Source organism: Schistocerca serialis, chromosome 10, assembly GCF_023864345.2.
Source record: "Schistocerca serialis cubense isolate TAMUIC-IGC-003099 chromosome 10, iqSchSeri2.2, whole genome shotgun sequence".
NCBI classification, from domain to species: domain Eukaryota; kingdom Metazoa; phylum Arthropoda; class Insecta; order Orthoptera; family Acrididae; genus Schistocerca; species Schistocerca serialis.
Genome location: NC_064647.1, coordinates 62335583 through 62351143, shown reverse-complemented (window position 1 = coordinate 62351143; position 15561 = coordinate 62335583). Strand labels below are relative to the sequence as shown.

The following is a 15561-nucleotide window of genomic DNA, read 5'->3' as shown; positions in this document are numbered from 1 at the left end:
TCACCCAGGATGTTAGCCTTTTGCCCTGGCCCGTCATGTCACCAATCGAAAATGTGTGCAATATGGTGAAACAATGGGTGCAGTGCTCTGACCCAATACCAACCACCATAGATGAACTTTAGAACCAGGTGTATGCAATATGCAGATATGCCAACTCTCCCGATTTAAGCGGGAGACTCCCGATTTTTCCTTCTTCTTCCCGATCTCCCGACAGTGAAGACCAATCTCCCAATTTTCAGAGCAGTTTCAATACTTTCCTTACTATTTGAAAATCCTGCGCCTTCGATATATTGGTGGATGACAAGGTATGGCTGCTACTTGTCTATGTTAACTTGGTAGATTGGTGCGGTGGCTGTCGGGAGCGGCAGTAAGCATAGCTCGTGCTTCGTATCTACAAGGAAGTAAAGAACTTATTGTCGGAGACAAATTAATATCTTTCAACTAGTGCCAATTTCCTCTGCTTCTGGTAGCACCAGCACAATCGTAAAGTTATTGTGGACAAGGAGTAGTCGATAGTTGTTCCAAGCAAAGTGATTAACATTGTTGTGTCTAAAAGGCAGTGTTGCCAAGTTAGGGGATTTCTCCCTAAATTTAGGGGGAATTAAGCTGCCTAGAGGGAAGTTAGAGAAATAAATGTTCCGCTCGACAATTTCATTCTGGACTCCCTTTTACCACCCCACTACCCCGCTTGCTTACCCGAAGGTGTGATAAATTATTTAGGGGAATTTGAAGTGCAATATAGGGGGAAACGGTGCGCAAGGGTTGGCATCACTGCTACAAGACCATTGTCCAGAACGTAGGATCATTGTGTTCTCAGTTCTGTTGCACGATTTGTGTACTCAAGAGTAGTTTTTGGCTGCGTATCTTGGAGGTGTTGATTATTTTGTGTGCAGAATGGTGAAGAAATATGATTCAGTGTTCAGAAACGTGTATAAGGAAGAATTTCCGTGTTTAAGTGAATCGAGGAAGGGACAATCTTACGCACTTTGTTGTGTATGTAGATGTGACTTTTCAGTAGCTCATGGCGGGAAATGCGACATTCTTAAACATGTGTTAACTAAAAAACACCAGGAGAGTGTCCATTGTGTAGAACGGAAACAGAAACTTAACCTCTCGTGTAAACTCCAAAATGTAGATTCTGTGACGAATGCCAAGGCTTTATTTACCGCATTTATTGTAGAGCATAACTTGCCTATAAATTGTGCCGACCACGCTGGGCCTTTGTTTCGCAAAATGTTTCCCGATTCTGAAACTGCGAAACGATATGGGTGTACCAGAACAAAAACGACCACTATCCTTACGGAAATGTGCATGCAAGAAAAAGCGAAAGTTATTACGCACTTGCAGTCGAATCTATTCGCTATTGCTACCGATAGTAGTAATAAAACGGACTTTAAGTTATATCCTATTATCGTATCGTTCTTCGGCCCTGAACTCCATGAAATAGAAAATTGCCTACTCTCTGTGCCTAATTTACAAGGGGATGCCACTGGAGCTAATATTGCTGATCTTCTACTTTCAACTTTACGGGAATTCTGTATTCCATTAAAAAACTGTCTCGCTTTTGGCGCCGATAATGCTCCTATAATGGTAGGGCTATAATGGTAGGGCTAAAGAAGTGTGTGGCAGGATGTTTGAAGCAAGAAATTGCTAACTTAATCACTGTAGGCTGTTCTTGTCACCTAATTAATCTTGCTGCTGAGAAGGGGGTGGCATGTTTGCCTTTAAACATTGAACAAAATATTGTTGACATATTTTATTATTTAGAAAGTTTCAAACTTTGCATGACACAGAAATGAGGAAAATTCTGAAACATGTGCCTACTCGATGGTTATCGTTGAAAAGATGTTTGGATAGGATTTTGGAGCAGTGGGACCCTTTGGTTAGTTTGTTCAAGAGTGAAATTGTAAGTAAGGATTATGAAGTGGAAACTTTGAAGAATTATAAAATTTCAAAACATACTCAAAATGTAGATGTGTCTACTTCATATCACGAGTCCAGGCACTGTGATAAGATTTCACCACACTCCTCACTTAAAAGAAAAACCCAATCATCAGTTTTACGGAAAACCATTGACACTGTGGACCATGCTTTATCATGTGAGGAACGACTGTTCACGTTTCTGTCATCAAATTTACATAAATCTATATGCCTTTTCCTTTCAAGTTTTATGCCTGTCTTTGAGAGCCCAAATGTAGTTCTTCAGTCAAGTGCCCCACATATCCACTTGTTGTTGTTGTTGTTGTTGTTGTGGTCTTCAGTCCTGAGACTGGTTTGATGCAGCTCTCCATGCTACCCTATCCTGTGCAAGCTTCTTCATCTCCCAGTACTTACTGCAACCTACATCCTTCTGAATCTGCTTGGTGTATTCATCTCTTGGTCTCCCTCTACAATTTTTACCCTCCACTGCCCTCCAATGCTAAATGTGTGATCCCTTGATGCCTCAGAACATGTCCAACTAACTGGCCCCTTCTTCTTGTCAAGTTGTGCCACATACTCCTCTTCTCCCCAATCCTATTCAATACATCATTAGTTATGTGATCTACCCATCTAATCTTCAGCATTCTTCTGTAGCACCACATTTTGAAAGCTTCTATTCTCTTCTTATCCAAACTATTTATCGTCCATGTTTCACTTCCATACATGGCTACACTCCATACAAATACTTTCAGAAACGACTTCCTGACATTTAAATTTCTCTTCTTCAGAAACGCTTTCCTTTCCATTGCCAGTCTACATTTTATATCCTCTCTACTTCGACCATCGTGCTCCCCAAATAGCAAAACTCCTTTACTACTTTAAGTGTCTCATTTCCTAATCTAATTCCCTCAGCATCACCCGACTTAATTCGACTACATTCCATTATCCTCATTTTGCTTTTGTTGATGTTCATCTTATATCCTCCTCTCAAGACACTGTCCATTCCGTTCAACTACTCTTCCAAGTCCTTTCCTGTCTCTGATAGAATTACAATGTCATCGGCGAACCTCAAAGTTTTTATTTCTTATCCATGGATTTTAATACCTACTCTGAATTTTTCTTTTGTTTCCTTCACTGCTTGCTCAATATACAGATTGAATAACATCAGGGAGAGGCTACAACCCTGTCTCACTCCCTTCCCAACCACTGCTTCCCTTTCATGCCCCTCGACTCTTATAACTGCCATCTGGTTTCTGTACACATTGTAAAGAGCCTTTCGCTCCCTCTATTTTACCCTTGCCACCTTTAGAATTTGAAAGAGAGTATTCCAGTCAACATTGTCAAAAGCTTTCTCTAAGTCTACAAATGCTAGAAACGTAGGTTTGCCTTTCCTTAATCTTTCTTCTAAGATAAGTCGTAGGGTCAGTATTGCCTCACGTGTTCCAATATTTCTACGGAATCCAAACTGATCTTCCCCGAGGTCGGCTTCTACCAGTTTTTCCATTCATCTGTAAAGAATTCACATTAGTATTTTGCAGCTGTGACTTATTAAACTGATCGTTCGGTAATTTTTACATCTGTCAACACCTGCTTTCTTTGGGATTGGAATTATTATATCCTTCTAGAAGTCTGAGGGTATTTCGCCTGTCTCATACATCTTGCTCACCAGATGGTAGAGTTTTATCAGGACTGGCTCTCCCAAGGCCATCAGTAGTTCTGATGGAATGTTGTCTACTCCCGGGGCCTTGTTTCGACTCAGGTCTTTCAGTGCTCTGTCAAACTCTTCACGCAGCATCATACCTCCCATTTCATCTTCATCTACATCCTCTTCCATTTCCATAATATTGTCCTCAAGTACATCGCCCTTGTATAGACCCTCTATATACTCGTTCCACCTTTCTGCTTTCCCTTCTTTGCTTACAACTGGGTTTCCATCTGAGCTCTTGATATTCATACAAGTTGTTCTCTTTTCTCCAAAGGTCTCTTTAATTTTCCTGTAAGCAGTATCTATCTTACCCCTAGTGCGATAAGCCTCTACATCCTTACATTTGTCCTCTAGCCATCCCTGCTTAGTCATTTTGCACTTCCTGTCAATCTCATTTTTGAGACGTTTTGCCTGCTTCATTTACTGCATTTTTGTATTTTCTCCTTTTGTCAATTAAGTTCAATATTTCCTCTGTTACCCAAGGAGTTCTACTAGCCCTCGTCTTTTTACCTACTTGATCCTCTGCTGCCTTCACTACTTCATCCCTCAGAGCTACCCATTCTTCTTCTACTGTACTTCTTTCCACCATTCCTGTCAATTGTTCCCTTATGCTCTCCCTGAAACTCTGTACAACCTCTGGTTCTTTCAGTTTATCCAGGTCCCGTCTCCTTAAATTCCCACCTTTTTGTAGTTTCTTCAGTTTTAATCTACAGTTCATAACCAATAGATTGTGGTCAGAGTCCACATCTGCCCCTGAAAATGTCTTACAATTTAAAACCTGGTTCCTAAATCTTTGTCTTACCATTATATAATCTATCTGATACCTTCTAGTATCTTCAGGATTCTTCCATGTGTACAACCTTCTTTTATGGTTCTTGAACCAAGTGTTAGCTATGATTAAGTTATGCTCTGTGCAAAATTCTACCAGATGGCTTCCTCTTTCATTTCTCTCCCCCAATCCATATTCACCCACTATGTTTCCTTCTCTACTTTTTCCTACTCTCGAATTCCAGTCACCCATGACTATTAAATTTTCGTCTCCCTTCACTACCTGAATAATTTCTTTTATCTCATCATACATTTCATTAATTTCTTCATCATCTGCAGAGCTAGTTGGCATATAAACTTGTACTACTGTAGTAGGCATGGGCTTCGTATCTATCTTGGCCACAATAATGTGTTCACTATGCTGTTGGTAGTAGCTTACCCGCATTCCTATTTTTTTTATTCATTATTAAACCTACTCCAACACTACCCTTATTTGATTGTGTATTTACATCCCTGTATTCACCTGACCAAAAGTCTTGTTCCTCCTGCCACCGAACTTCACTAATTCCCACTATATCTAACTTCAACCTATCCATTTCCCTTTTTAAATTTTCTAACCTTCCTGCCCGATTAAGGGATCTGACATTCCACGCTCCGATCCATAGAACGCCAGTTTTCTTTCTCCTGATAACGACGTCCTCTTGAGTAGTCCCCGCCCGGAGATCCGAATGGGGGACTATTTTACCTCCGGAATATTTTACCCAAGAGGACGCCATCATCATTTAATCATACAGTAAAGCTGCATGTCCTCGGGAAAAATTACGGCTGTAGTTTCCCCTTGCTTTCAGCTGTTTGCAGTACCAGCACAGCAAGGCCGTTTTGGTTAACGTTGCAAGGCCAGGTCAGTCAATCATCCAGACTGTTGCCCCTGCAACTACTGAAAAGGCTGCTGCCTCTCTTCAGGAACCACACGTTTGCCTGGCCTCTGAACAGATACCCCTCCGTTGTGGTTGCACCTACGGTACGGCCATCTGTATCGCTGAGGCACGCAAGCCTCCCCACCAACGGCAAGGTCCATGGTTCATAGGGAAGGCATATCCACTTATTGAGATCAATTTTGGACAAACTATTGAAGAATGTGATGGCAAGATTTGTGAGACCACTCATTATTAAAACCTCCAGCTCTCTCATTGATGTAGATTATCACACTCCAGCAAATCAAAAGGATGATTGTGATCTGATGATAGGGAAACCTACATTTGCTTTGGTGACCACTTTGAAGCCTGAGGAGAAGTCTGTATTCTTTAAGTCTGTAAGAAAATGTTTCTTATCATCAAGTGATTACATGATACACAAATTTCCATTCAAAGATGAAGTTTTAATGCATGCAGAAGTTTCAAATATTTCTATAATTGGCAAAGCATCATTTTCCAGCCTTAGGTTTTTCATAAACAGATTTCTTAATATTCTGACTAGCGAAAGTGAACACTTAGATACAGAAGTTGATATTCTTCACTCTCAGTTCTGTAACTTTCAGCTGGAAGAAACCAACTTGGCAGCAGAGAGAATTGATGTTCAGTGGGCGTTGGTAGGTCAGAAGAAATCGGGTGATGGGGTTCTTCAATATGATAACCTTGCAAAAGTGATGCTGGCTATTTTGTCAATTCTACATAGTAATGTGGAATGTGAGAGAATTTTTAGCACAGTTACAAAGACCAAAACTCAGTTCAGGTCCATGCTTTCAGAAACGTCTTTGGAGAAATTTTTGAGTGTAAAATCAGTTCAAAAAGCAAGTGCTTTAAGCAGAAATTTAGTTCAGAGTTTTTGAAGAAGGCTAAGTCAGTTACAGATGTGCTGCATAAGTAACTACCGTAATCAGACAAATTCAGACTGATAAACTATTCAGACTATTTGCTAAGCCTAACATGTACATCATGTACAAAATTGATTTAAATTTGAGAAAGATGTCTTACGGATATAAGATGCCACGCAAATATGGGTTGCATTATGAAATGAAAAAATGTGATCATTTAACAGTGATTTATTCATGCAAAAACTGGGCTAATGTCTAAACAGAAATCTGATATATGTTAATTTGTTTCCTCAGATCGTAATTTCGAACTGTAGTTTGCTCGAGAGTGCTTAATTTGAATGTGTGTGAATCCAAAGAAACCTGCAGAGCTCATGATTCATATTGTTCAGCATGTTCAAAGATAAATTATACAGTCTGAAGGCTCAGGTATGTCCATTATTTAGTATTTACATGTAGAGACCTTTGGAGAAAGAGAACCACTTGTATGAATATCAAGAGCTCAGATGGAAACCCAGTTCTAAGCAAAGAAGGGAAAGCAGAAAGGTGGAACGAGTATATAGAGGGTTTATACAAGGGCGATGTACTTGAGGACAATATTATGGAAATGGAAGAGGATGTAGGTGAAGACGAAATAGGAGATAAGATACTGTGTGAAGAGTTTGACAGAGCACTGAAAGACCTGAGTCGAAACAAGGCTCCGGGTGTAGACAACATTCCATTAGAACTACTGACAGCCTTTGGAGAGCCAGCGCTGACAAAATTCTACTATCTTGTGAGCGAGATGTGTGAGACAGGTGAAATACCCTCAGACTTCTAGAAGAATATAATAATTCCAATCCCAAAGAAAGCAGGTGTTGACAGATGTGAAAATTACCGAACTATCAGTTTAATAAGTCACAGCTGCAAAATACTAACGCGAATTCTTTACAGACGAATGGAAAAACTGGTAGAAGCCAACCTCGGCGAAGATCAGTTTGGATTCTGTAGAAATGTTGGAACACGTGAGGCAATACTGACATTACGCCTTATCTTAGAAGAAAGATTAAGGAAAGGCAAACCTACATTTCTAGCATTTGTAGACTTAGAGAAAGCTTTTGACAATGTTGACTGGAATAATCTCTTTCAAATTCTAAAGGTGGCAAGGGTAAAATACAGGGAGCGAAAGGCTATTTACAATTTGTACAGAAACCAGATGGCAGTTATAAGAGTCGAGGGCCATGAATGGGAAGCAGTGGTTGGGAAGGGAGTGAGACAGGGTTGTAGCCTCTCCCCGATGTTATTCAATCTGTATATTGAGCAAGCAGTGAAGGAAACAAAAGAAAAATTCGGAGTAGGTATTAAAATCCATGGAGAAGAAATAAAAACTTTGAGGTTCGTTGATGACATTGTAATTCTGTCAGAGACAGCAAAGGACTTGGAAGAGCAGTTGAACGGAATGGACAGTGTCTTGAAAGGAGGATATAAGATGAACATCAACAAAAGCAAAATGAGGATAATGGAATGTAGTCGATTTAAGTTGGGTGATGCTGACGGAATTAGATTAGGAAATGAGACACTTAAAGTGGTAAAGGAGTTTTACTATTTGGGAAGCAAAATAACTGATGATGGTCGAAGTAGAGAGGATATAAAATGTGGACTGGCAATGGCAAGGAAAGCGTTTCTGAAGAAGAGAAATTTGTTAACATCGAGTATAGATTTAAGTGTCAGGAAGTCGTTTCTGAAAGTATTTGTATGGAGTGTAGCCATGTAAGGAAGTGAAACATGGACGATAAATAGTTTGGACAAGAAGAGAATAGAAGCTTTCGAAATGTGGTGCTACAGAAGAATGCTGAAGATTAGATGGGTAGATCACATAACTAATGATGAAGTATTGAATAGGATTGGGGGAGAAGAGGAGTATGTGGCACAACTTGACAAGAAGAAGGGACCGGTTGGTGGGACATGTTCTGAGGCATCAAGGGATCACCAGTTTAGTATTGGAGGGCAGCATGGAGGGTAAAAATCGTAGAGGGAGGCCAAGAGATGAATACACTAAGCAGATTCAGAAGGATGTAGGTTGCAGTAAGTACTGGGAGATGAAGAAGCTTGCACAGGATAGAGTAGCATGGGGAGCTACATCAAACCAGTCTCAGGACTGAAGACCACAACAACAACAACATGTAAATAATAAAACAAATGTAATTGCATTCTTACAGTTATTGAATTATTGCAACTTTAATCGTCAGGGATGTGTTGTAATTCACAATAGTACACCAACAAAATTCTCCTGATTTTCCACTTTCGAAAGTTGGCATGTCTGAATATGGATGGCTGTACCACAGGACGCCATTTGTGTCATACACGGGTTGGTGCCATCACACATGGAACAAGTTATTCGGGGCCCATGCTGGACACTGTGCCTACTAGGCAACAGGACGCATGTTGAACCAATAATGACTGAAATACTAATCAGTTCTGCAGAACATACTAATATAAATGTCCTGTGAATATGAATGTCCTCTCTTTAGTCATTGTGTTTTTTCTGAAAATGAGTGTATTATTAATATAATAGAGGGAAACATTCCACATGGGAAAAAATATATATAAAAACAAAGATGAGGTGACTTACCGAACGAAAGCGCTGGCAGGTCGATAGACACACAAACAAACACAAACATACACACAAAATTCTAGCTTTCGCAACCAACGGTTGCCTCATCAGGAAAGAGGGAAGGAGAGGGAACGACGAAAGAATGTGGGTTTTAAGGGAGAGGGTAAGGAGTCATTCCAATCCCGGGAGCGGAAAGACTTACCTTAGGGGGAAAAAAGGACAGGTATACACTCGCACACACACACATATCCATCCACACATACAGACACAAGCAGACATATTTATTATTTAGTTTCATTTCACTATATTTTATTTTATTTCATTTCACTGTATTTTATTTTATTTCACTGTATTTTATTGTATTTAATTTCATTGTATTTGATTTTATTACATTTTGTTTTATTTCATTTCATTTTATTTAGGTTATATGGCCTTCAGAAGAAACTGATACCTCACTGAAGAAGAAATAATAGACAGTGATGCAGTCTAAATGCAATGTCAGATCATCTGGACCTTATTGATGTCGCCATATATTCTTCTGAAGTAACTATCTGACTGATGAAGAAAGAAGTCCAGATGATCTTGTTGAGGCCTGGTGGGTAACGGGAAGAGAGGATATATTGAAGGGCAAGTTCCCTTATCCGGAGTTCTGATAGGTTGGTGCCAGTGGGAAGTATCCAGATAACCCGGACGGTGTAACACTGTGCCAAGATGTGCTGGCCGTGCACCGAGGCATGTTTAGCCACAGGGTGATCCTCATTACCAACAAACACTGTCTGCCTGTGTCCGTTCATGCGAATGGACAGTTTGTTGCTGGTCATTCCCACATAGAAAGCTTCACAGTGTAGGCGGGTCAGTTGGTAAATCACGTGGGTGCTTTCACACGTGGCTCTGCCTTTGATCGTGCACACCTTCCGGGTTACAGGACTGGAGTAGGTGGTGGTGGGAGGGTGCATGGGACAGGTTTTACACCGGGGGCAGTTACAAGGGTAGGAGCCAGAGGGTAGCAAAGGTGGTTTGGGTATGTCATAGGGATGAACTAAGAGGTTACAAAGGTTAGGTGGATGGCGGAAAGATACTCTTGGTGGAGTGGGGAGGATTTCAAGAAGAATGGATCTCATTTCAGGGCAGGATTTGAGGAAGTCGTATCCCTGCTGGAGAGCCACCATTCAGAGTCTGATCCAGTCCCGGAAAGTATCCTGTCACAAGTGGGGCACTTTTGGAGTTCTTCTGTGGGAGGTTCTGGGTTTGAAGGGATGAGAAAGTGGCTCTAGCTATTTGCTTCTGTACCAGGTTGGGAGGGTAGTTGCGGGATGCGAAAGCTGTTTTCAGGTTATTGGTGTAATGGTTCAGGGATTCAGGACTGGAGCAGATTCGTTTGTCACGAAGACCTACGCTGTAGGGAAGGGACCGTTTGATATGGAATGGGTGGCAGCTGTCATAAGGTACTGTTGCTTGTTAGTGGGTTTGATGTGGACGGATGTGTGAAGCTGGCCATTGGACAGATGGAGGTCAGCGTCGAGGAAAGTGGCATGAGATCTGGAGTAGGACCAGGTGAATCTGATGGAACCAAAGGAGTTGAGGTTGGAGAGGAAATTCTGGTGTTTCTCTTCACTGTGAGTCCATATCATGAAGATGTCATCAATATATCTGTACCATACTTTGGGTTGGCAGGCTTGGGTAACCAAGAAGGCTTCCTCTAAGCGACGCATAAATAGGTTGGCATACGAGGGGGCCTTCCTGGAGCCCATGGCTGTTCCCTTTAATTGTTGGTATGTCTGGCCTATGGAGTCAGGTGAAAGGTTTTGTAGTGGGCCTAAGGTTCTGAGGATTCCTTGAAGCTCCGCCTGGACATCAGGAATGGGGTTACCTTGGCAAACTTTGTATGTAGTGTTGTCCGAAAGCTGACGCAGTCCCTCAGCCACATACTCCTGACTACGGTTGTGGAACCCTTGTCAGCCGGAAGAATGACGATGGATCGGTCAGCCTTCAGATCACGGATAGCCTGGACTTCAGCTGCGGTGATGTTGGAAGCAGGATTAAGGTTTTTCAAGAAAGATTGAGAGGCAAGAGGCTGGAAGTGAGAAATTCCTGGAAGGTTTGGAAAGGGTATTTTGAGGAAGAGGAGGTGTGTCCCGCTGTGACGGAGGACAGAACTGTTCCAGGCAGGGTTCAATTCGGATACACACAGACACACACACATACACACACACACACACACACACACACACACACGCACAAAAGCTATGTCAAGGAACAAATTTCAAAAGTTGAAAACACTGATTCATCCCAAGATAATGACATATCCAGTGAAAATAAATACAATCGGAGATTCAAAATAAGACTTCTCTTGAAAATTATAAATAAATCTTCACAAAAATTTGGAATATTTGAGAAAAATCTGCCAGCTGATTAAATGATATTCAAATACTGTGGAAAGAGTTGATTGAAACACTTTATCCGAGGCAAGCCTATTACATTTGGCTATAAGTTATGGTCTCTTTGTGGAGAAAGTGTGTACTGTTTCAAATTTTATTTGCACTGTGGAAAAGATCCAGCAGATACTGAAAGGGATGACCTACTGTTGGGATCAACAGTAGTCCCAAACATGCTGGATTGCATTCAAAAGCCAAAAACCATTGTGTGTACTTCAAAACTTTCTTCATTAGTAGAAATCTTCTGATTCATCTCAGATATCTGGGTTATTGTGCAATTGGGACTGTCAAAACAAGTCAAGCTGGGGACTGTCCCCTCCAGACCAGCAAGAAACTGAAAAATACAGCTCAAAGTGAGTAAGACTATCTGTTCAAAAGGAACTGTGAAGTCTTATTTGTTAGATGGCCTGTCAAGAATTGTGTTACATTTGGCACAAATTTTGACAAAGTTGAATCTTTGGGAGCAGCTACCCACTATTTTAGATAACCAAATAAGCAGACACAAATACAACAACTTACTGTTTTGAAGATGTTTAATGTGTGCATGAGAAAATTTGACCATCATGAGTGGTTAGTGGGAAAATATGCAACAGTAATGAACAGTGAAATTGGTATTTATAGAAATGGGCATCTTGGAAGGAATTGAAATATTCATCCATGGCCACATGGGGAATAACAAGATCCTTAATCAAATGACAGACTTCAAAAATTCACATTTCTTTTCCAGTTTCGCTACAGTACTCTTAGAATAAAAGATACATAGCATGACAGTCGTTTGACTCTAACCCCAGCAATAACTTGGAGATATGTAAAATAAAGAGTTCATATCAAGATTTGTACACTAATACTGTAACAGGTGCTTAATTTGTAGTGTATTTTGTCAACCTACATCTATAATATGATAACAAGATGTGCAGAAGACATGTAAAATTCTGACACCACATAGATCGACAGATTGATAGTCTAATCGAAACCAACTGTATTTTGATTACCACCTTGTCCACTGCACTACAGACTTGTTTTTGTTAGTGAAAATTTGTGAACAGTGATCAAGAGAGCCACAGAAACAGAAACACCTTAGCTCATCACAATAAGACTGCCACGCCAGAAGAACAAAGTGAGTAGCGGTTACAAAATTTTTTCATGTGAACATCAGTCCAGCTTCCAACGTGACATCGCCTCGTACTAAGTTTCCTCTTTTTCTCTCAGAGAGAAAATAACCACAAACCTACTACAAGAGAAAACGATATGAAAATAATTAGAATAAATAATGAAAGACATTTCTAACATTACAGGAAACTTATCATATATACAAAACAAAGTCTGAAAAGAAACAACTACTAAATGACCAACTCACTGTTTACACTGACTGATCATATGATAGACAGAAATCCCAACAAATGATTACACATCTTATTCCTCTCATAAGTATATACAGGAAAATATAATAATAATTATCATTATTATTATTATTATTATTATTATTATTAAGAATAAATAAAATAATGAAAATAGTAATAAAAATAAAATAAATCATTTTTATTTTATTAAAAAATAAGAAATATCTCTCCCTCTGTAAAACACACACACACACACACACACACACACACACACACACACACACACACACACATTCACATTCACAAAACAGTTGACTGCAGAAAACTGAGAATGTTGGTAACATTTAGATAAACAAATGAAACTCTTTATTAAAAAGATGGTAGTTACAGTGATGTGCAACGTAAACAGTGAACTGAAAGTGAACTGTAAGATGTCCACCTGGTTGCCAGATGATAAAAAGCAGTTTGCATAGATGCAATGAATTAGAAGTTACCTGTAAGTACCTTTCCGTTTCATAAAAGAAACGTTAAGGAACTGTTTTTAAATCTATAACCTAGATGTGAAACCATAACCTATGTGTAAAAAATGGACAAATCATGTAATATTTCAGGACACCCGATGAGGATGCCTTGTTAAAAAGGCGAAACACGTCTGGGTGCATAAATAAAATTAAAAATTTCGATTAGAAGCATACAAAAAAGGCATTTTCTGTGAAACAACTGCAATTTATATACAGCTGCTGCGAAAATGGCCACTACAAGAAACGTGTTATATAAGCCCTGCTAGGCATTTCCAGTTGGCCTCTACCACAGGTTCAGAAGACTACATCTCAACAATCATAAAACCATGGAACATATAAAGTTCAACAATATTTGTCAATCCAATAACCTTGTGCCTAACCACATCAATGTAAAGGTTAAAAACAGTTTGTCTAGTGCTATAAAAGTGAAAGAAAGAAAGTTTGGCTAAAATACAAAATCAAAGCTCTACACTCGAAAACTATATAATACACATGTACAACTTGCCAATAACATTAACAGTCGTGCTGTTTTTTTCTGATCTGGTCAAAGAAGTTCAAAGTTACAGACACTTTTGAAAGAAATTGAAGAAAAAGATAACACAGCTCATGAGACAACAAAGAAACATAAACAATAAACAACCAAAACACACACCACAGACACACAATTAAACAATGAAGAAAAAGAGCTCTTAGAAATAATTTTTATTTTATTAAAAAATAAGAAATATAACATGAATACAAAAGTAGATGAAGAATACATAGAAAACATCAAAATACAATCAGAAGTCATTCTAAAGTGATATGAGAAAAGTGAAAACAGCAATGTAAACACTGGGCTAACAAGGGAATTGATAAAGAAAGAAATACATAAAATTATTACAGATACAAAAGGGCAGACTGACAAAAACAGTAAAACACAGAATTCACAACACTCAGAAAACTCAGAAAGAAACTCCAAAATGAAAACAACATTATTACTAAAGCAGACAAAGGAAATACAGTAGTTCTTATGCTGAAACAACAATACATTGGCAAAACACAAGAGTTCATTTCACAAAATAATATTAAAAAATTGAAATAAGACTGACCCAACAAACAGATTTCTGGCCCCACATAAAGAATATGTTAAAAAATATAGACTACACACTGGATGACAGAGAAAAAGGTAAATTAATACAGAACAATCCTACAGCACCCACCCTCCAATGCCAACCAAAAATCCATAAACCAAATATTCTAGTAAGATCCATTACAAACTTCAAAAAAGCTCCCACTTACAAACTTGCAGGACACATGTTGAAATTACTAACAGAAAATTATAAAATAGAAGGTGGCAGAACTATAAGGAACACCTCACAGTTAATACAACTTATGAAAGATAACAATAAATAGCGTACAATAAAACCTGAAGGACAACAGCCAGCTACCAGATGAACATATCAAAGAAATACACAAGTTGCTGGAATTGATAACTGAACAGAACTACTTTCATTTTAATAATGAATACTATTTACAGGAAGATGGGTTACCAATGGGATCCCCAGTATCAGGTGCCTTAGGAAACATTTTCATAAACCATGTAGAAAACTTAATTTTCAAAAATTTTATCAAGAAGAATTACAACATACTTCATTGGGTTAGATACATGGATGACATCCTTTGTTTAATAGATGAACCTCAGGCAAAAATTGACCAGTTGCATACAGATATAAACACAATACACAGAAAGATAAGATTCGCAATTGAAAAAGAAAAAACAACCAAATAAACTTTTCTTTTTAGATATAACCATTAAAAAAGAAAACAATCAGCGTAGCTTTGAAATCTTCCGTAAATGTACAACAACTGACACAATCCTACATCAAACTTCTAGTCACCCACACTCACAGAAACGATCAGCACTCAGATACATCCTTCGTAGACTCAACACAATACCACTCAACACAGAAAATTACCAGAAAGAACTATACATCATCACACAAACAGCAACAAACAATGGGTACAATAGGGATCTAGTCACCAAATTAAACAAAAAAATTAAAAAACAAATACAGTCAGTGAACACAGTACGTAAACACCCACAAATGTCAGTACAGCAAAACACTACACAAACAGTGACAGAACAATAACGACACAAAGAATACAGGAAAACAAGAAAGAAGATTCAAGATGATACACAATGACATACAAACACAAACCTTCACATAAAATAACATTTTCAAAAGACAAGGGATAAACATAGCATTCAAAACAGACAATGCAAACCAAAGGCACATTCCAAATAACAAAAAACACATGTATCTTCCAAAAACCAGGAATACACGAACTACAGAGCAACATGTTTTGGAAAGGTAATAGGACAAACCAGCAGAACATTTGACACCCGGTACAAAGAACATATCAGAGCATGGAAATATGGAATGAGCCACTCACCTTTTGCAGAACAGTGAGCAAAAATAACCACAAACC

At 39.0% G+C, this 15561-nt stretch overlaps 1 protein-coding gene across 1 annotated transcript in view; it reads left to right on the top strand.

Moving 5' to 3' along the window:
- LOC126425029 (uncharacterized) overlaps positions 1 to 11999 on the top strand; it is a 102293-nt gene extending 90294 nt beyond the window's left edge. Inside the window, exon 7 of the mRNA XM_050087938.1 lies at positions 9219 to 11999. Within this exon, the coding sequence (XP_049943895.1) occupies positions 9219 to 9255 (37 nt within the window). The 3' untranslated portion in view covers positions 9256 to 11999. The remainder of the gene's footprint in view (positions 1 to 9218) is intronic.
- Positions 12000 to 15561: the final 3562 nt, after the last annotated feature.